The sequence below is a fragment of the Echiichthys vipera genome (genome assembly GCF_963691815.1).
Source record: "Echiichthys vipera genome assembly, chromosome: 18".
Taxonomy (NCBI): domain Eukaryota; kingdom Metazoa; phylum Chordata; class Actinopteri; order Perciformes; family Trachinidae; genus Echiichthys; species Echiichthys vipera.
In genome coordinates, this window is record NC_139843.1 from 1,273,726 (window position 1) to 1,297,567 (window position 23,842).

At 47.3% G+C, this 23,842-nt stretch overlaps 1 protein-coding gene across 1 annotated transcript in view; it reads right to left on the reverse strand.

Annotated features, from left to right (window-relative positions):
- LOC310961353 (glutamate receptor ionotropic, delta-1-like) overlaps nucleotides 1-23,842 on the reverse strand; it is a gene marked incomplete at both ends in the record, with an annotated part of 570,081 nt that overhangs the window by 70,220 nt on the left and 476,019 nt on the right. The window contains 4 exons of the mRNA XM_083933383.1: nucleotides 958-1,077; nucleotides 10,401-10,562; nucleotides 11,167-11,340; nucleotides 22,470-22,523. Coding sequence (XP_083789509.1) covers nucleotides 958-1,077; nucleotides 10,401-10,562; nucleotides 11,167-11,340; nucleotides 22,470-22,523 — 510 coding nt within the window. The remainder of the gene's footprint in view (nucleotides 1-957; nucleotides 1,078-10,400; nucleotides 10,563-11,166; nucleotides 11,341-22,469; nucleotides 22,524-23,842) is intronic.

Sequence of the window (23,842 nt, forward strand, 5' to 3'; positions counted from 1 at the left end):
CACGGGGGAGAACATGCAAAATACGATTCGAACCAGGAACCCTCTCTCTGTGAGGCGACAGTGCTGACCACCACACCACCGTCATAATGACTGTATCATTCATTCATCTTCAGCCTCTTGTCCCTGTCGGGGTCACGGGGGGCTGGAGCCGATCCCAGCTGACATCGGGCGTGAGGCGGGGTCCACCCTGGACAGGACGCCAGTCTATCACAGGACACATAGAGACGAACAGAGACAGACAACCATTCACACCTACGGGTGATTTAGAGTCATCAATGAACCGAACACCTGCACGTCTTTGGACTGTGGGAGGAGTCATTGATGACTCTAAATCACCCGTAGGTGTGAATGGTTGTCTGTCTCTGTTTGTCTCTATGTGTCCTGTGATAGACTGGCGTCCTGTCCAGGGTGGACCCCGCCTCACGCCCGATGTCAGCTGGGATCGGCTCCAGCCCCCCCACGACCCCGACAGGGACAAGAGGAGGAAGATGAATGAATCTTATTCTTGCTTTCGCTGTGAGGCATCAGTGCAGAGCACCGTCATGATAACTGCACGCTGAAACAAAAGGAAATCCTTCTCCTACAGAAAAAAGGCCGTGTGTATACATCATCATCATGTCCCTGTGTGGACCACGAATGGAGCGTGGACTGGTGTCTGGAGATGTGCCAGTTCATCTCCTGGGCACTGCCGAGTTGAGCAAGGCACCAAACCCCCAACTGCTCGGGTGCTGACCTGTTGGCAGCCCCCTCGCTCTGACAGCTCTCCATTAATTGCATGTATACAGGTCCTGTGTGTGTGTGTGTGTGTGTGTGTGTGTGTGTGTGTGTGTGTGTGTGTGTGTGTGTGTGTGTGTGTAACCTGTATAATAATAACTTCTAAGGTCGGACACATGAAGTCTCAGCCTCTGCGCCGTCTCTTTCCAGTTGACGTGTCAAAGTGAAACGCTGTGAACTCACCCTCTTCACGTCTTTGCCGAAGGTCTCGCTGAAGCTGGAGCCGAGGATCTCGAACTGGACGTGAGAGTTGGCGCCGCTGTCCTTAAAATCCATGGTTCCTGTCAGACCTGTGATGTTGCCCTGAGGGGGGGGCAGAGGCACTCATGAACCACCGTATCTGCACACGTTCACTCTCCCTCTGCTCAAACTGTGAACCAGGGACGTCAAAGTCAAACACATCAGAGGGACAAAGAGACTAATGTGCTCCGAGCCGAGGGCCGGACGGGTTCAATATAATATTAATAATATTATTAAAACAGATTAAAATGATGCATTTAACCTGTTGAACCAAGGCCTGACACAGTGCACCGTGTTTTATTTAATGATTAAATGAATAATGTGAAAGTTGACATCTGCCCTGAATGCTGATGAACTTGCGGCGCTGCAGTGAGTTCGCGGGCTACCGTTGCATTGTGGGTAATGTAGTTTTGGTGCGTGAAAAACACCAGCAGGCGGCTGTGGCGTGCGGGACGGTTCAATACTAATCAAATATCATCCCGTTGGCCTTGACTTTGACACCCATGCGTGACTCTGATTATGACAAAGACAAACTCCAGAGTCTCTGACCTCTGACCTCTTCCTTTGATTTGACTCGTTTCATCAGGACCACGGGAATCGAACTCTAACGCTCATGGCTCAATTAAGTGCGTTGACGTGAGCGTTAGGGTTCGATTCCCGCTCACTTTCCTGAACTTTAACAGTTTAATTTTTGTCGCTAAACTCGACCAAACTTTCACAGCAAGACGCCAGAAAAACCCTTTGACTGTGGTGATAAAGTTCATTAAGATCCAAAGAGCAGGTTTAGTGTTCGCATACGAGAAGCGTGACATTTAATAACATTTGACTTTATAATAAAACTTTATTTATTACGTAGAGGGAAACCGCTCTACGCTGGTCGTTAAGCCTGGGACAGTTGGGCCCAGCTGCAGGACGCTCATTTGGAGCCGGTGCAGTAAACTTTAACGGTCATGCAGATAAAATATTTTTAATTCAATATAAAGAAGTGACGCAGGGAGAGAAGCAGAGACACACAGGAGGAGCGACGAAGTTTAGTCACTAAAGGAGACGGTTAAGTTTAGACACTAAAGGAGACGGTTAAGTTTAGTCTCTAAAGGAGACGGTTAAGTTTAGTCACTAAAGGAGACGGTTAAGTTTAGTCTCTAAAGGTGACGGTTAAGTTTAGTCTCTAAAGGAGACGGTTAAGTTTAATCGACTAAAGGAGACGGTTAACTTCAGTCTCTAAAGGAGACGGTTAAGTTTAGTCACTAAAGGAGACGGTTAAGTTAAGTCAACTAAAGGAGACGGTTAAGTTTAGTCACTAAAGGAGACGGTAAAGTTTAGACACTAAAGGAGACGGTTAAGTTTAGTCTCTAAAGGAGACGGTTAAGTTTAGTCTCTAAAGGTGACGGTTAAGCTTAGTCTCTAAAGGTGACGGTTAAGTTTAGTCTCTAAAGGAGACGGTTAAGTTTAGTCTCTAAAGGAGACGGTTAAGTTTAGTCACTAAAGGAGACGGTTAAGTTTAGTCTCTAAAGGTGACGGTTAAGCTTAGTCTCTAAAGGAGACGGTTAAGTTTAGTCTCTAAAGGTGACGGTTAAGTTTAGACACTAAAGGAGACGGTTAAGTTTAGTCTCTAAAGGAGACGGTTAAGCTTAGTCTCTAAAGGTGACGGTTAAGTTTAGTCACTAAAGGAGACGGTTAAGTTTAGTCTCTAAAGGAGACGGTTAAGTTTAGTCTCTAAAGGAGACGGTTAAGTTTAGTCACTAAAGGAGACGGTTAAGTTCGGTCTCTAAAGGTGACGGTTAAGTTTAGTCTAAAGGTGACGGTTAAGTTTAGTCTCTAAAGGAGACGGTTTAGTTTAGTCTAAAGGAGACGGTTAAGTTTAGTCTCTAAAGGAGACGGTTAAGTTCAGTCACTAAAGGTGACGGTTAAGTTTAGACTCTAAAGGAGACGGTTAAGTTTAGTCTCTAAAGGAGACGGTTAAGTTTAGTCTCTAAAGGAGACGGTTAAGTTTAGTCACTAAAGGAGACGGTTAAGTTCAGTCTCTAAAGGTGACGGTTAAGTTTAGTCTAAAGGTGACGGTTAAGTTTAGTCTCTAAAGGAGACGGTTAAGTTTAGTCTAAAGGAGACGGTTAAGTTTAGTCTCTAAAGGAGACGGTTAAGTTTAGTCTCTAAAGGAGACGGTTAAGTTTAGTCTCTAAAGGAGACGGTTAAGTTTAGTCACTAAAGGAGACGGTTAAGTTCAGTCTCTAAAGGTGACGGTTAAGTTTAGTCTAAAGGTGACGGTTAAGTTTAGTCTCTAAAGGAGACGGTTAAGTTTAGTCTAAAGGAGACGGTTAAGTTTAGTCTCTAAAGGAGACGGTTAAGTTTAGTCTCTAAAGGAGACGGTTAAGTTTAGTCACTAAAGGAGACGGTTAAGTTCAGTCTCTAAAGGTGACGGTTAAGTTTAGTCACTAAAGGAGACGGTTAAGTTTAGTCTCTAAAGGAGACGGTTAAGTTTAGTCACTAAAGGAGACGGTTAAGTTCAGTCTCTAAAGGTGACGGTTAAGTTCAGTCTCTAAAGGTGACGGTTAAGTTTAGTCTAAAGGTGACGGTTAAGTTTAGTCTCTAAAGGAGACGGTTAAGTTTAGTCACTAAAGGAGACGGTTAAGTTTAGTCACTAAAGGAGACGGTTAAGCTTAGTCTCTAAAGGAGACGGTTAAGTTTAGACTCTAAAGGAGACGGTTAAGTTTAGTCACTAAAGGAGACGGTTAAGTTCAGTCTCTAAAGGTGACGGTTAAGTTCAGTCTCTAAAGGTGACGGTTAAGTTTAGTCTAAAGGTGACGGTTAAGTTTAGTCTCTAAAGGAGACGGTTAAGTTTAGTCTAAAGGAGATGGTTAAGTTTAGTCTCTAAGGAGACGGTTAAGTTTAGTGTCTAAAGGAGACGGTTAAGTTTAGTCACTAAAGGAGACGGTTAAGTTCAGTCTCTAAAGGTGACGGTTAAGTTTAGTCACTAAAGGAGATGGTTAAGTTTAGTCTCTAAAGGAGACGGTTAAGTTTAGTCACTAAAGGAGACGGTTAAGTTCAGTCTCTAAAGGTGACGGTTAAGTTCAGTCTCTAAAGGTGACGGTTAAGTTTAGTCTAAAGGTGACAGTTAAGTTTAGTCTCTAAAGGAGACGGTTAAGTTTAGTCTAAAGGAGACGGTTAAGTTTAGTCTCTAAAGGAGACGGTTAAGTTTAGTCTCTAAAGGAGACGGTTAAGTTTAGTCTCTAAAGGAGACGGTTAAGTTCAGTCTCTAAAGGTGACGGTTAAGTTTAGTCTAAAGGTGACGGTTAAGTTTAGTCTCTAAAGGAGACGGTTAAGTTTAGTCTAAAGGAGACGGTTAAGTTTAGTCTCTAAAGGAGACGGTTAAGTTTAGTCACTAAAGGAGACGGTTAAGTTTAGTCTAAAGGAGACGGTTAAGTTTAGTCTCTAAAGGAGACGGTTAAGTTTAGTCACTAAAGGAGACGGTTAAGTTCAGTCTCTAAAGGTGACGGTTAAGTTTAGTCTCTAAAGGAGACGGTTAAGTTTAGTCTCTAAAGGTGACGGTTAAGTTTAGTCTCTAAAGGAGACGGTTAAGTGACAGTTAAGTTTAGTCTCTAAAGGAGACGGTTTAGTGAAGGTTAAGTGTAGTCTCTAAAGGAGACGGTTAAGTTTAGTCTCTAACTTGGTTCAGATCAGATAAAGGTGGTTTGTCTCAGTTCTTCCAGGACTTGAACCCCGGTCCTCCAGGTCAGAGTCCTGTGTTTTGGACCCGTCTTCACCCTGATTTCCTTCTTTATTCCAGAAGTATGAATATAATATATATATAATAAATACAGTATACATGTGTGATGTTGATCGCACACAGATTGCGGTGCATCACGTTTCATAGTGAGGTAAGAAACTTGAACGGGAACGAACGAATGTGTCATCACAGCACCGACGGAGTTTTGCCTCTCGTGACCTTTGGAACCGACTCCCTCAGAAACCACCGGTCCAAAAAGACCAAATACGGACAAAATTCACCATTAGCTCATTAATTCATGCTCAGATGCGTCTGCTCTCTGCTGCCTTGTCCATCAGCCGCCTCCTCGGGCTCTTTGTGGAACTCAGAGATTTACGACGTGTCATGAAATGTCACAGAAGGAGCCGAATGCAGCGCGTGACTGCGGTGCCGTTCCTCTGAAAGGCCATGAATGAAATGTAGCTCCGCGGCTTCGATCAGTCCGTGCGGGATGTAAAGCAAGACTGAAGACAGCCGTCACCGCGGGCCTGCGAGCCTAAGTGTCCGTCCGTCACCTGCAAAGGTCGCAGTCATCGTCACCTGGAGGGGAATAATGTTTGATCATGTTTGTTTGTGTTTGCTACAAAGTCAGCCGAGCCTCCACTCCTCCGTCTGTCTCACAGCAATAAAGAATAAATCACTTTACTTGTGACTCTTTGTGAAACAGAGCAGTGTTGACTGCACTCAGGTCTGTCAGGACGTCTAACGCTGATGGAAGAGCGCGTTGGAGAAGAGATAATCACGCGGACGGCAGTGAAACAGGAAGTTATAACGCGACAGCAGAATAAAACGGGTGAATCACTAACGCGGAGTTAAGCAACAGAAAGGTTAACAGAGCGTTCCTTCATCCTCCTACGCTGTCACACCACTTTAGCATACAACGTATACGTTATGCAACTATTGGTCATGAAAGAACCAGGTCCAGAAGTTCAGCATCCGTGAGGAACTCGGAGTAGAGCCGCTGCTCCTTTGTGTTGAAAGGAGCCAGTTGAGGTGGTTCAGGATCATCTGGTAAGGATGAACCCTGGGCGCCTCCCTAGGGAGGTGTTCCAGGCACGTCCAGCTGGGAGGAGGCCTCGGGGAAGACCCAGGACCAGGTGGAGAGATTAGATCTCCACACTGGCCTGGGAACGCCTCAGGATCCCCCAGTTAGAGCTGGTTAATGTGGCCCGGGAAAGGGAAGTTTGGGGTCCCCTGCTGGAGCTGCTGCCCCTGAGACCTGATCCAGGATCAGAGGCTGGAGCTGCTGCCCCTGAGACCTGATCCAGGATCAGAGGCTGGAGCTGCTGCCCCTGAGACCTGATCCAGGATCAGAGGCTGAAGATGAGATGAGATAAAACTATTGATGGAGTTTTTTACCTTCACTTTTAGATCCAAGCACGTGCTGAAAAGTTTTTATTCATCGTTGACCCAAACCTGAAGCTCGTGGTGACAGAATTGGACCGTTAGCTAACCTAAACCAAACGGATTCCCACTGAACCATGATTTAAACCGAATCAAAATGTTTGACTCCTAAAACGGACCATTGGTTTAAATGAACTGAACTGTTCTACCTGCTAAACTCAACGGAACATTAACCACAATAAAACTGTGAAAGCTGTTACACAGAACCGTTGCTAACCAATGCTAACTTGAACTGAAAACAGATCCATTAGGGAGTGTACCTATGATCCGCGCTTTGTATGTGACCAGGAAACATAGGACCCTTTCTTTAAAAAAAGGGTGCTATTTAAGTCTGTTGTTTTTTCCACAATCAGCGCCAAAATCCCCGGAAAATAAGCCTATGTAGACCCTAACCCTGACCCTCACCGTGACCTCTGACCCGAACAAAATGCTGAATGAAATCAGTGAAGGCGGCGCTTATGTCACCGAGAAACATCGGAAAACATGTTCCCTTAGCAGGAAACATAAGGATGACCCTTCCATTAGCTAGCATGAATCAAACGGTTACCCGTTAGCTAGCATGAATCAAACGGTTACCTGTTAGCTAGCATGAATCAAACAGTTACCCGTTAGCTAGCATGAATCAAACGGTTACCTGTTAGCTAGTATGAATCAAACGGTTACCCGTTAGCTAGCATGAATCAAATGGTTACCTGTTAGCTAGCATGAATCAAACGGTTACCTGTTAGCTAGCATGAATCAAACAGTAACCCGTTAGCTAGCATGAATCAAACGGTTACCCGTTAGCTAGCATGAATCAAACGGTTACCCGTTAGCCAACATGAACCAAACGGTTACCCGTTAGCCAACATGAACCAAACGGTTACCCGTTAGCCAACATGAACCAAACGGTTACCTGTTAGCTAGCATGAATCAGACAGTAACCCGTTAGCTAGCATGAACCAAACAGTTCTGGCTGTTGTCAGTTGTCCGGCATCTGTCGTTGAGCCATATTTTAAGAAGGTGACGAAACAGAACGAACGAAAGTAGAATAGAAGTTAAGAAAGTTTAAAAATACTTCTTCTTTTACTTCTGATTAATTTCCGCGTGTTCAGCGACATCCATCAGTAGCTGGCGGCTCGCAGTGACGCCACACAGAGCGGTGGAAATCACACGTGCTTTGCATCGTGAGTGTGAAGCAGCAGCACTTGTGATGCGGTGCAGCTTCCTCGGGACATTAAGGCGGCCGACGCAGAACACATTCATATAAACAGGCGGATGTTCATCTCGCACATCAGAGGGAAAGTGCTCCGCTCCGTCCATTTCTCACTCTGTCTGCCGTCCTCTCACAAAGTCATTTTCCATCTCATCAGGAACGTAGTCAGGGAGACGGCGGCGCCCGGAAATGTTGTTTTAAAGTTCAGGAAAACATTCAGGACATTTTGCTCCTTTTACAAATGTGTTGTGCAGAAGATTGAGTCTGCGTTTGACAGTCTGACACAATCTCAGAGGAAGAACTCATTCTCCTTTCACACACACACAACTACGGAGAGTGATGTGCTGTCGTTCATGTGTTATCCGCGTACGCGTCACTGCTGAGTAGCATCAGATGGACCTAAACACAGAACCTCCACCTGGAGTCGGGGTGTTTGGTCCTGGAGGATTTTAATGATGGGGTCAAATATTATATATATATATATATAATATTATAATACATATATCCCTGTCGGGGGGGCTGGAGTCGATCCCACCTTATAGGGCGTGAGGCGGGGTCCACCCTGCACCTACGGGTGATTTAGAGTCATCAATGAACCGAACACCTGCACGTCTTTGGACTGTGGGAGGAAACCGGAGAACCCGGAGAAAACCCACGCAGACACGGGGACAACATGCAAACTCCACACAGAAGGGCCCCAGCAGGGATTCGAACCAGGAACCCTCTCGCTGTGAGGCGACTGTTCTAACCACTACCCCACCGTGTCGCCCATATTAAGCTTATTTACTAATATAATTTTTTTCTAAATTTGAACATGTTATATTTGCTATGTTGTCATGTTTGTAAACTGCTGTGCATGTTTTGTAGTTTGCCCTGGCTGTAACTTTGTAATTTTAATCTAATTTTTCTATATTCTGTTTTTAGGGCAACTCTAACGTCTGTCTGCGGACGACAGATGAAAAATAGCCTCTTTTACAGTAATGTTATTAATGTGCACCGTCCCTGTTTTTACTTTAAACAGATTGAACGGCAGCCACCGAATGACACCATCGAGACATTCAGATTTATAATATTTCATATTGAAACGTTACTTTTGAACGTTGCGGGTTGCCAGGTTTGTCTGTTGTTGCTACAGAAACAAGAATCATGTTGAGTTGAGAGCTGATGGACTGGCTAACGTTAAATACTGTTGTAAAGTCATTGATTGGTCCAAATGAGTGGTTCCCCTGTTTGATTCCTCACTGACGTGGAGCTGATCGCTGACACACTCTGCAACCAAACCTGATGGAATTATATTTTGTTGTTGGGGCTACGATCTTGAGACACTAGATGGAGCTGTTCTGCTCATTCTACAGATTCAACCTTTAACTGCACCTACATTATAATATGAACGTATGCAGCTTGTTGTGGAGCTCTGCCTCCTCAATGCATGCAGCTTTAACCAAAATATAAAAGAGAACAGAGACGAGTACCCTGAGGAACCCCACGAGTAATAATGAACAACACCAACGTTTGCTAACATGAACCAGATGAACTTACACTAAAGAATGAAACATTTGTACATGTTTGGGTCTTTTATGTCATGTTTTTAAATGATTATGTTTAACGAAAAGTCTCCAAATGAATCAAAACATAAAGTGACTGAGAACGTATTAATTCAGTTTCCTGTGGTTCCTGGTTGCTCACACCTTTAAAAGTGTTAGTGTTGAGCATCGGTACAGACGTCGTGCGTTACCTGCTCTCTCATTTACACGAGTGCATTAAACAGGAGAGAGATCACTAACGAGGCCGAGGTCGTTACCGTGAGAAGTCAGAGAAACAAAGTGATGCTTCTTTAACGCAGCAGAGCTCTTTATGCTCCGAGGGACTCATCAGAAGAGGCGGCTTTCACCAATTAGAGCGTGAGAACGAGGCTACAGGTTGTTTGATGCAATTTAGATCCACATCAGGGTCCGGGACGAACGCGTTTCATGTCTCAGCCGCAGCGTTTCACGTCTGATTTCACTCCTGTTGTTTATTCTTTGAGTGGAGATTGCGATAAATGTAATCATGCTTCGATGATGTCCGCACGCTCTCCTCCGTCTTCAAAGGTTTCTTTAATTTAATCTTCAACAGAAACACATTCTCCGTATCATTTTAAGCCTTTTTGAGTCCGACTGATGCTGCAGAGCAGATCAGGGACGTTGTGTAAGATTTAAAAGAGTTCACCAGCCTCCAGGAGATCATTAAAAGACTCCGACACAGAGTTTAAGGATCTGTGGCCAGATTTTAGCTTATTTTCAAACAGGTCTTAACTAAATTACATCTTTTTCACAAATACAAATATCCTTTATGCATCATGAGACTAACGGGAAACAGCTCTGGCCCTGAACGCATCATGAGACATAAGTGTTATGGCCCTGAACGCATCATGAGACTAAAGGGAAACAGTTCTGGCCCTGAACGCATCATGAGACTAAAGGAAACAGTTCTGGCCCTGAACGCAACATGAGACTAAAGGAAACAGTTCTGGCCCTGAATGCATCATGGGCCCTGAACGCATCATGAGCCTAACGGGAAACTGTTCTGGCCCTGAACGCACCATGGGCCCTGAAAGCATCATGAGACTAAAGGAAAACAGTTCTGGCCCTGAATGCATCATGGGCCCTGAACGCATCATGAGACTAAAGGAAACTGTTCTGGCCCTGAACGAATCATGAGACTAAAGGAAACTGTTCTGGCCCTGAACGCATCATGAGACTAAAGGAAACTGTTCTGGCCCTGAACGCATCATGAAACTAAAGGAAACTGTTCTGGCCCTGAACGCACCATGAGACTAAAGTGTTTTGGCCCTGAACGCATCATGAGACTAAAGGAAACTGTTTTGGCCCTGAACGCATCATGAGACTAAAGCACACCTCAGGCCCTGAACGCATCATGAGACTTAAGGAAACTGTTCTGGCCCTGAACGCATCATGAGACTAAAGCACACCTCAGGCCCTGAACGCATCATGATCGTGGCGTGCTGACAGGAGGCCTGCCTACCTTCTGGATGGTCTCCAACATGGACCAGCCCCCGTTCCAGGGCTTGGTGGACTTCCTGATGCAGTTGAGGCTCGCCATGCTGTGCCACTTCCTGTCCTCCAACTTCCTGTAGAAGGCGTTGGCCAGCATCAGCACGCTGTCGTACAGGTAGAGGTTGGACACCTGCGGAGAGGAGGAGGCGTTCTGTTAGTGCCCGCTGTGTGAGGCCTGTTTTAGGAACCCCGTAGACCACCACGTAGACCACCCCGTAGACCACCACGTAGACCGCCCCGTAGACCACCACGTAGACCGCCCCGTAGACCACCACGTAGACCGCCCCGTAGACCGCCACGTAGAGCGCCCCGTAGACCACCCCCTAGACCACCTAAAATCTAACACACACACACACGTCAAAGTAGACACACACACACACACGTCAAAGTACACACACACACACACACGTCAAAGTACACACACACACACACACACACACACACACACACATATGTCAAAGTAGACACACACACGTCAAAGTAGACACACACACACACACACACACACGTCAAAGTAGACACACACGTCAAAGTAGACACACACACACATACACACACACACGTCAAAGTAGACACAAAAAAACACACACACGTCAAAGTAGACACACACACACACACACACGCACGTCAAAGTACACACACACACACACACACACACACACACACACACACACACACACACACACACACACACACACACACACACACACACACACACACACACACACACACACCTCCAGGTTCTGCAGGTATCCCTCCTGAGGGTCACACAGCAGGGAGGAGATGCGGTGGTTGTGTCTCATGCAGCGGGTGCTGCTGTCCCTCCACATGGGGAAGATCTGCCGGATCACCGTCATGCGCCCCAGTGCATTGTGGGTAAGCTCCAGGATCTCGGCGTCGCTGATTTCCTGCAGTGGCGAGGAGGCGGGACAAAGGGAAGAGACGTTAGTGCCACGTGTTCTCATCAGCAGCTTCTGTACGTAAACATAAATACATTACTATCAATGAAAATAAATATAAAAGTGAACAAAAACAAGTTAAAAACACAAATAATAATTATAATATTTACTTTATATTCCATTTAAATATTAAATAAAATTTAAAATAAGTTAAAAAGATTAAATACATTTTAAAAAGTAAATAATAATAATAATAAATAAGGAAACTTTAATAGAAAAACAAAGAAATCAGGAGACATTTTTTAATATAAACAGAAATCTCCCAAAAAAAAATGTAAATTGAATTTAATTATTTTTGTTATATTTAATTGCATCATTTATTTATCAATTAATTATTAAAAATATTTTTAATTTTATCAGCTTTCATCTTTTGTATCGGAGACTTGACTCAGTTTATTTACGTGACGTAAAAATAAATCAATAAAACTTTATATTTTTCTTTTTTTTTTACAAATAAATTATCACAGATAATGAACATGCTGTATTTATTTTTCTTTTTATTTATTTATCTGTATTTATTTATAAAATATAACATTTTAAATAAAGAAAGAAATAATTACATATAAATAATAAAAGAAAAAATAATAATAATAAATGAGGAACATTACATAGAAAAATACATCAACAGGAGAAAAAAATAAAAATACTATTTCTGTCATATCTTATTTATTAATTAATTCCTGCTTTTACTTTTTTACATTATATTTGTTATGTTTAATATTTAATATATTTATTTTAGTAATTATTAATATATATATATATATTATTTTGTTCATAAACTTAAACATAAAGTTATAAAGTTTCTCTCTTCCACCAGATCAGTGAGGAGCCGGGATCGAACCGTGGTCACGCACACAAACAGCCGTGTCAGCGTCAGACGGGCTGCAGGATCCACCAGATCAGTGAGGAGCAGGGATCGAACCGTGGTCACGCACAAAAACAGCCGTGTCAGCGTCAGACGGGCTGCAGGATCCACCAGATCAGTGAGGAGCCCGGATCGAACCGTGGTCACGCACAGAAACAGCCGTGTCAGCGTCAGACGGGCTGCAGGATCCACCAGATCAGTGAGGAGCCGGGATCGAACCGTGGTCAGACGGGTTGCAGGACTCACGGAGGCCATTAAAAGTCTCTTAATTGCTGTGTCGCTGACGGAGCTCGTTACTTCCTGTGAGGTGTAATTATAGATAACCCCAAAAACACACCAACACCCTGAGACTCATATCAGCTTCATTCTGTTTCATAATAATTAAAGTGCACGACTGAACGGAGCGTCCCGTCTAATGAGTGCGTCCGCCGTCTCTCAGTCCGCTCCTGTTTTATTAAAACTGCGTCCAATTAAAAGTGAACCTGGAATCAAACGTCTCGAGGCTCCGCTGCTCGTTTGTGTCAGACTTCTGAAAACGTGTCACCCTGTCAGGTTAAAGGGATTCAAACAGACGGACTGCAGGTCCTGTAATTGCAGCCGAGACGTTAGGAGCCTGTCCGTCCGCGTTCACTTCCTCCGCAAAGGGAAACATGAGCTTCAGGGCGCACTCACACTGTCCTTCTGCACCGCGCCAAAACAGGTTTAACAGGTAAAGTCTGGTTCCTTTGACCAGTGTGAGTGCAACCGTACCACGTCTAGGAGCGGCACGCTTGCCGTCCACGGCCCGTTTGGGAGAGGTGGGCTTTAGTAAAGCACGTTTACACGTGTACGAGCACGAGCGTGCGCACGTGTACGAGCACGAGGCCTACGGCGGTTCTGAGGTCATTTCCTGTGCGCCTGTTGGGACGTAGAAAAAAGAAGGAGGGACCATGCGCGGACATTTCAAACAATGGCGGCGAAAGGTTCACGTTGGTGTGATGCGGAGGTGGAGTGTTTACTGCAGATTTGGTCGATGAAAAGATTCAAAAACAGTCGACAAGACGCACAAAAACTCCGAGGTCTACGGAAAGATCTGGAAACAAAGCCACGCATCGCCATGACGTCATCAATGCGTGTGACGTGTTACGGCGTGATGACGTATAGGCAGCAAGAAGCATTCTCCGAGGCCCAGGTAGTGTGAGTACAAACGGGGCTGGAGGGGGGGACAAGGACCCTAAAGCACGGGGCACGGGACGGAGGCACAGTGGGAGGGCGCCCTCAGACCTCAGCTGATGTAATTGGTTTAATGCGTTTGTCCAGGTTTAACGTTGTGAGAGGGGAAACATTTTGAACTCTCCGGTTCCCAAACTTCATCAGCCTGAGTCCCAAAAGTGTCTCTCCTGGACCCGAGCTTAAAACAACCCTGAGGTCACGTGATCGACGTCCCCTCGCCCAACGTTCAGAAGAAGAGAGAGAAAGTGAGAATGCTTCTTGCTGCCTATACGTCATCACGCCGTAACACGTCACACGCATTGATGACGTCATGGCGATGCGTGGCTTTGTTTCCAGATCTTTCCGTAGACCTCGGAGTTTTTGTGCGTCTTGTCGACTGTTTTTGAATCTTTTCATCGACCAAATCTGCAGTAAACACTCCACCTCCGCATCACACCAACGTGAACCTTTCACCGCCATTGTTTGAAATGTCCGCGCATGGTCCCTCCTTCTTTTTTCTACGTCCCAACAGGCGCACAGGAAATGACCTCAGAACCGCCGTAGGCCTCGTGCTCGTACACGTGCGCACGCTCGTGCTTGTACACGTGCAAACGTGCTTTACTAAAGCCCACCTCTCCCAAACGGGCCGTGGACGGCAAGCGTGCCTTTCCTAGACGTGGTACGGTTGCACTCACTCTGGTCAAAGGAACCAGACTTTAGCCGTGAAATGAGCTGGGGCACGGGACGGAGGCACAGTGGGAGTCAACCTGCGACACGTTCCCAAAGGACACGCTCCCAGTGGACACGCCCCCAGAGGACACGCTCCCAGTGGATACGCCCCCAGAGGACACGCCCCCAGAGGACACGCTCCCAGTGGACACGCTCTCAGTGGACACGCTCCCAGAGGACACGCCCCCAGTGGATAGCCCCCAGAGGACACGCCCCCAGAGGACACCTTCCCAGTTGACATGTTCCCAGTGGACACGCTCCCAGTGGACACAATCCGAGTGGACACGCCCCCAGAGGACACACCCCCAGAGGACACGCCCCCATCACTCTTTTGTCCGTTGACGCAGATTTTAAGGACAAACCAGGTGCGGCATCGTTCGTCTTTGCTCCTTGTGTTAATAAATGAAATGAAGTCACAGTTTGGAGTTTATTCATTCTCCGCCTGATTGTTTTGCAGACGGACTCTCAGCTGCTGGAGGAGCTCCCCCGCCCTCGTCACCTGCAGCCTAACGGCTCGTTAGCCCTTTGCTTTGGCGCTGAGCGCTGACGGGCTGAGATAAGAGAAGGGAAACAAGGCTCTGATGGACTGAGCTGTCGATGCAGACGGATGCTGTAACAGCCGCACCTGCAGCGCTGTAATGTAACCTGCTTCACAAAGCGCGTGATTTGCATTTCAAAGACAATCCTGGTGTCGTTAACGGTTAGAGTCCAGATTCATCTCGTCCACTCCAACGCGGCGCTCTCGGTAATTAGCTTTAACACATTTAAAGAAAGCAACCAGGCAACAAAGACTTCCTGATTAGAAAAGCACGTGTGTGACAAGTATGTAGAGCGCCCTTTGTTTCTGTTCTATTGTTGGTGCACACACACGCTGCTTTTCTAAAGGTCATTGAGCGCCCGTCCACAGGAGCCAGCGTTATCGGATCTTGAGGGCGCCCTCCCACTGTGCCTCCGTCCCGTGCCCCGTGCTTTAGGGTCCTTGTCCCCCCCTCCAGGCCCGTTTGTACTCACACTACCTGGGCCTCGGAGAATGCTTCTTGCTGCCTATACGTCATCACGCCGTAACACGTCACACGCATTGATGACGTCATGGCGATGCGTGGCTTTGTTTCCAGATCTTTCCGTAGACCTCGGAGTTTTTGTGCGTCTTGTCGCCCGCGCTGTGACAGGTGACAGGTACCGTAACACACACGCCCTCCACAGTCACTTCAAATCAAAGACAGGGCCGCGGAGGAGGAGGGAGACAAACAAGGTGTGCCAGGGAGGCGCCGAGGAGGACGGGGGAGACCGTGAACCTTTCGCCCCCATTGTTTGAAATGTCCGCGCATGGTCCCTCCTTCTTTTTTCTACGTCCCAACAGGCGCACAGGAAATTACCTCAGAACCGCCTTAGGCCTCGTGCTCCTACACGTGCACACGCTCGTGCTCGTACACGTGCAAACGTGCTTTACTAAAGCCCACCTCTCCCAAACGGGCCGTGGACGGCAAGCGTGCTGCTCCTAGACGCGGTACGGTTGCACTCACACTGGTCAAAGGAACCAGACTTTAGCCGTGAGATGTGCTGGGGCACGGCACGTAGGCACAGTGGGAGGACGCCTTTTGAAACCGGGTCCCAGAGTGGGAAGATTTTAAACGCCCCCCCCATGGCGTTGTGGTCTGGACTGGTGGTCTAAATGAGGAACAGTAGGATGGAGGAACCCTGGTTAATGAACAGGGGCCACGGGAACATTTAGTCAGTACAACTTCATTTAAATCGTCCGAGGTTGATAATTAGTAGCCAAGCCCGAGTTCGAGTCCGACCAATCACAAGAGTCCATCTCACGTGGGGCCACGACTGACCGGAGCTCCGCGCTTGAACGTCCGTGCCAGTGACGGTCTTTTAAAGTAGCAGTGAGTGGTGAGCACGTCTTGTTCCCTCCTAACAAACACTTCTCACAAAGACCTTTATATAAAGTGTGACTCCTTTATCGGTAACGGCTTCTCTTCCCTCGCTCCAGACGACAGAGACCTGGTGAAGACATGTTTTCTAAATGTCCCGAGCAGCTTCAGTGTCGCTCTCAGGAAGTGTGTGTGCTTCACACACTCTCGTCTAACCAGCTCCACTTCCTCTCCCCCTCTGGTTAATGACCGTCCTCATCTCTCTCTCTCATTACTGTAACTCCACACCTCTGTTCCCTCCCCTCTCCTCTCCCCTCGTTCCTCTGCCCCGTGTGAAAGCCTCTCTCCGTCCGGAGCTTTTTAATTGGCGTCAGAGGTGTCGTCTGTGTGAGCAGCAGTGGAGGGAGATGACACGGGCGCCACACACACAGCAAACACTTCACTACCTGCAGATAATGGCTGCTTTTAGACAAAACACTGTTTTAGCAACATTACAGCAGCACTTTCAACCACAAATCACAGATGAAGGCGTCAGAACTGAAAAACTGCACAATCCAACACAATCCAACACAATCCAGCACTTTCCAGCAGGACTCAGATCTTTAATGTGGAGGAATGAACAACGTGAACCAAAGGTGTAAAGCACATTTGCAAGTGTACGAGCACGAGGCCTACGGCGGTTCTGAGGTCATTTCCTGTGCGCCTGTTGGGACGTAGAAAAAAGAAGGAGGGACCATGCGCGGACATTTCAAACAATGGCGGTGAAAGGTTCACGTTGGTGTGATGCGGAGGTGGAGTGTTTACTGCAGATTTGGTCGATGAAAAGATTCAAAAACAGTCGACAAGACGCACAAAAACTCCGAGGTCTACGGAAAGATCTGGAAACAAAGCCACGCATCGCCATGACGTCATCAATGCGTGTGACGTGTTACGGTGTGATGACGTATAGGCAGCAAGAAGCATTCTCCGAGGCCCAGGTAGAGTGAGTACAAACGGGCCTGGAGGGGGGGGACAAGTCAGGCTCCGATAACGGCTGCTGCGGTGGACGGGCCCTCAATTACCTTTAGAAAACCAGCGTGTGTGTGCACCAACAATAGAACAGAAACATCTTTCCCTGACGTTAGCATGTAGCAGCTACGTGTAGCAGTGTCTGTGGCTAATGTTGAGTTACTGACCCGCACTGTCCGTTTGCTAACCGCGGATAAACCCCGCCAAAAATAATCAGAGGACAATAGAGTGTTGCCAACGGTGACGGCTCACCTGTACGCCTGATATGTTGTGAGAAATTAGCAAACAACTAGTACTTACGACTAGTTGATAGTAAAGGCAGCAGACCCCTGGTCTAGTTTCACCGCAGACGGGTTTCCAGTTGAAAGCCCGGTGCGTTTGGTACGGACACACTGAGGCAGCCCCGTACGTCAGCGCCAAACGCTGTGACACACGGCCTCGACCTTCAAACCCGACGATCTGAGGACATTTGAACTCCTTCAGCACCAACGACAAGCCTCAAAGTGTTTGACTTGATTCACACCAACGTGAACCTTTCACCGCCATTGTTTGAAATGTCCGCGCATGGTCCCTCCTTCTTTTCTCTACGTCCCAACAGGCGCACAGGAAATGACCTCAGAGCCGCCGTAGGCCTCGTGCTCGTACACGTGCGCACGCTCGTGCTCGTACACGTGCAAACGTGCTTTACTAAAGCCCACCTCTCCCAAACGGGCCGTGGACGGCAAGCGTGCCTCTCCTAGAAGTGGTACGGTTGCACTCACACTGGTCAAACGCACTAGGGCCTAGAGCCTCTTCAGCGTTGTGACACACTCACGGCTTCAGCACAGACAGAGTTCGGGGCCCTGTCGTCTGCAGCACCTTTATAATCTCTGCAGTCTGCGATAACACCTGTGTGTTGTTTACGTCTGCTACTGTCTCGTTCACGTCTGCTGCTCACTGATCTGAGATCAAAGGCACAGCCGTCCGTGAGAAGACCCCATGATCTGTCTCGTTACGTCTGATTCTGATTAAAACAACTAAACACTGGAACATTCAGTGGTTTGTAAATAACTCTGTGACCTTGAGTTCAACTCTTTGTGCCTCACGGGTCATTTTGACCCCAGGACGACAGGAGGGTTAAGTTAAGACCACTAAAGGAGACGGTTAAGTTTAGACCACTAAAGGAGACGGTTAAGTTAAGACCACTAAAGGAGACGGTTAAGTTTAGACACTAAAGGAGACGGTTAAGTTTAGTCTCTAAAGGAGACGGTTAAGTTTAGTCTCTAAAGGAGACGGTTAAGTTTAGTCTCTAAAGGTGATGGTTAAGTTAAGACGACTAAAGGAGACGGTTAAGTTTAGTCTCTAAAGGAGACGGTTAAGTTCAGACGACTAAAGGAGACGGTTAAGTTTAGACGACTAAAGGAGACGGTTAAGTTCAGACACTAAAGCAGACGGTTAAGTTTAGTCTCTAAAGGTGACGGTTAAGTTTAGTCACTAAAGGAGACGGTTAAGTTTAGTCTCTAAAGGAGACCGTTAAGTTTAGTCACTAAAGGAGACGGTTAAGTTTAGACACTAAAGGAGACGGTTAAGTTTAGTCACTAAAGGAGACGGTTAAGTTTAGACACTAAAGGAGACGGTTAAGTTTAGACCACTAAAGGAGACGGTTAAGTTAAGACGACTAAAGGAGACGGTTAAGTTTAGACACTAAAGGAGACGGTTAAGTTTAGACGAATAAAGGAGACGGTTAAGTTTAGACACTAAAGGAGACGGTTAAGTTTAGTCTCTAAAGGAGACGGTTAAGTTTAGTCTCTAAAGGAGACGGTTAAGTTTAGTCTCTAAAGGAGACGGTTAAGTTTAGTCACTAAAGGAGACGGTTAAGTTAAGTCTCTAAAGGAGACGGTTAAGTTTAGTCTCTAAAGGTGACGGTTGTGGTGAGAAATTAACAAACAACCTTTTTTAGCCCAGGTAATAAAAGGAATAAATGTTCAACAGTAACTTTATATAAACCTTTAAAGCTGTGACATCAAACACGTTTTGCGGCTCCAGACACATTTTATCAGGTGGAAGAGTCAAAATGGCTCCTTTGATGGTAACGGTTGCAGACCCCTGCTCTAGGCTTTACCCGTAAAACCTGTTTTGGCGCGGTGCGGAGGGACAGTGTGAGTATATAACAAAGATATTTCCCCCACAGCGATGGCGAACACTGAGACGGAGGGAAGGAAGAAGGAAGAAGTGAAGGATTGAATCACTTCCCTGATTAAAGACGCGTCTTCAGCGGGTACGAGACGTCGCCCTGACTACGCTCTCGTTTCACTGATTTCCACTGAAAAGGAACAAACGCACAAACGCAGACGTATCAAAAGAAAGAGATGTATTTATCATAAACAGACTGTGGCGAACGAGCGGCTCCGGGGACCGTGAGCGGCGCTTCACTCTTCTGGTTAATTAAGAACTCAGAGTATAATTAGTTAAATGATGACTTTGAAACAAAGCAGGGGATGTTAAGTGGATTAGGAGCTTTCTATCAAGCTGGGAGGTAAAAAGAGACGCTGGCAGTGAAACGGCGCTCTTAGGTTTTTAGTATTCAGCCGTCAGCGGATGACAGCGCTGCCGTCTCCCTCTGAATTACGCCGTTAACGCTGTTGTCAGCTCAGTTAATTGGCTGGAAAGATGCCAGCATGTATGATAGTGAGAGATTAAGTCGCAAAGATGATTTTTAAACAGAAAAAAACAACAGCGCCATGACTTGGCACGTGCGGAGAAGTCAGTGGAAGTCAGAAGTGGAGGTGTAACGCTGTCTTCACCGTCACTCGTCTCAGTTTGGCCTCCAGTCAGAGAGGCGCCCACGCTGGTGAATATCTGACCACGGGAGAAGAGTCTCCGCTCAGAGAGGTGCGTCTGTCTCTGGACAAACACAGGAAGCTGCTTTTAAACCCGTGCAGCCTTTGTCCTCGGCTCTGAATCCCAATCAGCTGTAATTAAAGCTGCAAAAATAGAAAGAACCGAATGATTGTAAGTGAATTAGCTGCAGCTGTGGGCTTTTAGTTGCTATGGAGATCCTGAAGTCCTGAGAGATGATAGTTATCTCATGCGAGTGGAATAATTACGCTGTGCAAAGTTATTATCTTGTTTGGATTATTACGGTGAAGAAGTCTTTGTATAGACCTGATCCGCTGTGCTGCAGCGCTGCCTCTGAGAGTTTGTGTCGGGTGAAGAGGCGAGAGTGAGTCGGGTTCACACCATTACATCTGTGCACTTAGTTTGATTTAAAGAACACATTTGAACTCTGCAGGCACCTAAATAAGAGTGTGAAGGTGCCTGGAAACGCCTCGGCCCCCTCGCTGGGGTTGGTTAGCAGTGCCACCGTAAACACAAAAAGGCCGACGGCTCCGAGGAAACAAGCAGCGCACAACAAATTGGACTTTTTATTGGGTCTGACCGATGAGTTTTTAAATCTATCGCTGCTGCTTCTCGGCGGATTACATCTGCGACCAGGTGGAAGGAGGTGGACGAGGACCGGGCGGACCTCTCTCTCTGCAGCTGCACTTTGTTAGATTTATGTCTGCAGCTTTACGGCTCATTCCCAACAGAGCTGCTGTTTTTAGAGGCTGGGACAGATTCAATAACACGGGAATAAAACTCCCTAGAAAAGCTCCTGAGCTCCTGATAAGAGACCCACAGCGCTGCGTTCCTGTTGTTTTAACAGATGAACGTGTCTCACTGAAGAAAGAAGTGATGGTGAAAGGTTCACAGGGTCCAGCGCTGTTGTTTGTTTTGTTCCAAGCAGCGTTAGGATCAGAATATATTACTTTGAAAGAGTGAGACTCCGCCTCGCTGCATTGGAAAGGTCACACAGCACGGTGGACGCGTTATCGGAGCCTGAGAACAGGATCTTTAGAAACCAGATACCAGAGTGGGAGGATTCGAGACCGCCCCCCATGGCGTTGTGGTCTGGACGGTGAAAGCTCAGACTTTGTTAAAGGACAGCGTCACGGTCCCACCTCTGACCTCTGACCCTGCGGCGTCATATAACAACAACAGTGCTGCTGCGTGAGAGGACAGAGACGGACCCAGAGACTGTTTACTGAACTGGACTCTGAGCCACATGCATGGGACTGAATGAGGCCCAGCACAGATGTCTCCCTTTCCCCTGATGCTCTGAATAAGGAGCTAAACTGCTCTAGGCTCTGTTTCTAAATCCAGTTCTAAGAAGCTGTGAAAAGTCTCTAAATGTAGTGAGAAAGTGGCGCCTGGGAGTGCTTTGGGACGGGGAAGGGGCTCCCAGCAGCAGCCTCTGCTCAGTGAGGACACTAACTGCAGAGTGAAGGGGCTCCCAGCAGCCCCCTCTGCTCAGTGAGGACACTAACTGCAGAGTGAAGGGGCTCCCAGCAGCCCCCTCTGCTCAGTGAGGACACTAACTGCAGAGTGAAGGGGCTCCCAGCAGCCCCCTCTGCTCAGTGAGGACACTAACTGCAGAGTGAAGGGGCTCCCAGCAGCCCCCTCTGCTCAGTGAGGACACTAACTGCAGAGTGAAGGGGCTCCCAGCAGCCCCCTCTGCTCAGTGAGGACACTAACTGCAGAGTGAAGGGGCTCCCAGCAGCCCCCTCTGCTCAGTGAGGACACTAACTGCAGAGTGAAGGGGCTCCCAGCAGCCCCCTCTGCTCAGTGAGGACACTAACTGCAGAGTGAAGGGGCTCCCAGCAGCCCCCTCTGCTCAGTGAGGACACTAACTGCAGAGTGAAGGGGCTCCCAGCAGCACCCTCTGCTCAGTGAGGACACTAACTGCAGAGTGAAGGGGCTCCCAGCAGCCCCCTCTGCTCAGTGAGGACACTAACTGCAGAGTGAAGGGGCTCCCAGCAGCACCCTCTGCTCAGTGAGGACACTAACTGCAGAGCGAAGGGGCTCCCAGCAGCACCCTCTGCTCAGTGAGGACACTAACTGCAGAGTGAAGGGGCTCCCAGCAGCCCCCTCTGCTCAGTGAGGACACTAACTGCAGAGTGAAGGGGCTCCCAGCGTCTCCCCGTCTCTTCTTCTCTGTTGTTGGTGTATTTCTGTGGCAGTTACAGCGCCACCTCCAGGCCTGGCATGGGTACTACAGCGTTTGGAGGCGCTGCACCTGGTTTCCTGTGGACGCAGAGGTTTAGGAGTCGACGCCGAGTGGACGGGAACTTTTTAAGAACGACGTTTTCGATCGTGTGGATGAACCCTACAGACTATGAAGCAGACTTGGTGCTCAACTCTCCAGTGACTGAAGAGACAAGCGATGAAGTGATAACTGTGGAGTTCAAACCAGGGGGGAGGGTTGTCCCTGCAGGTGAAGAAGCTACATGTGTTTTCAGCTCTGTTTGTAGATGTACTCTCTGGTTAAGGAACAGTATTTGTCATGTGATGAATCATCTGTTTAGTGTCACGTGCTCTGAACTTCTCACCTCGTTCACAAACACCCAGTGACTGTCTTTGGAGGCCAGGTTGGTTTCCACCGCCTGCAGAAACACACAGAGAGAGAGAGAGACACAGAGACGGGTTAATGACGAGGGAAGCAGCTCATTCACTCACTCACTCACGATGTTCCTGCGTGGCCTCGCTCACGGAGGAGCAGCCGTCCGCTCACACCGCGTCCACCTCTCCAAAAACACCACTGAGCCTCGTCTCTGAATGCTCGTCCTGCAACAAAAAGCTTTCCAGGGAGAGCCGAGCGAGCGGTTTGCGACCTGTCAAAGCGCCCGGGGCTCGTCTGGGCCTCTGCCGCGGTGCGATGATCCTAATGACATGCAGCCTCCTGCAGACGACAGCACAGAGCACCGCAGCAGCACTCCTGAGTGTAACCCCGCACACTTTCACTTCACATGGTACAAATAACGTCTTTCTAGTGTTCTGACTACTCAAGGTGCTTTCACACCACTTGTCACATTCACACTGATGCAGTGGACGTCTACAGAGCATCTAATCTGACCGCTCACACCACATTTACACACCCACGCGCAGCACAAGGAGCAATGTCTTGCATGCAGACCGGGGGAGGTGGGGATCGAACCGCTGATCTCTCAAATGGAGGACGCCCCACTCTACCACTAAGCCCCACAAATAGACACATAAAGGAACTTGAAACCATGAAACTAATCATATAAAATAATCAAATAATGCTGATTAAACATGTTCTTACTGGATCACACCACGTTTACACACCCATGCACAGCAAGGGGAGCAACATCTTGCATGCAGACCAGGGGAGCTGTGGATCGAACCGCCGATCTCTCGAATGGAGGACGCCCCACTCTACCACTGAGCCATAGCTGCCACACAAATACACAAATAAAGGAACTTGAAACCATGAAACTAATCATATAAAACAATCAAATAATGCTGATTAAACGTGATAGAAGAGAAGATGAAGATCTCAAGAGTCTGAGGCCATTTTGATTTATTTCACAAAGAGTTTAAACACAAACGCACAAAGAAAACGTTCACATGATCACATTAAACGTCCACACACCTGGACTAAGAGATTCAAATCAGCACATCTGGAGAAAAGGGAGTTTCCCTGTGATGCAGTGGACGTCTACACACCGTCTAATCTGACCATTCACACACATTTACACACACACGCGCAGCACAAGGAGCAATGTCTTGCATGTGGAGCAGGGGAGCTGGGGATTAAACCGCTGATCTCTCGAGTGGAGGACGCCCCACTCTACCACTAAGTCATAGCCGCCCCACAAATACAGGAATAAAGGAACTTGAAACCAAGAAACTAATGATATAAAACAATCAAATAATGCTGATTAAACATGTTCTTACTGGA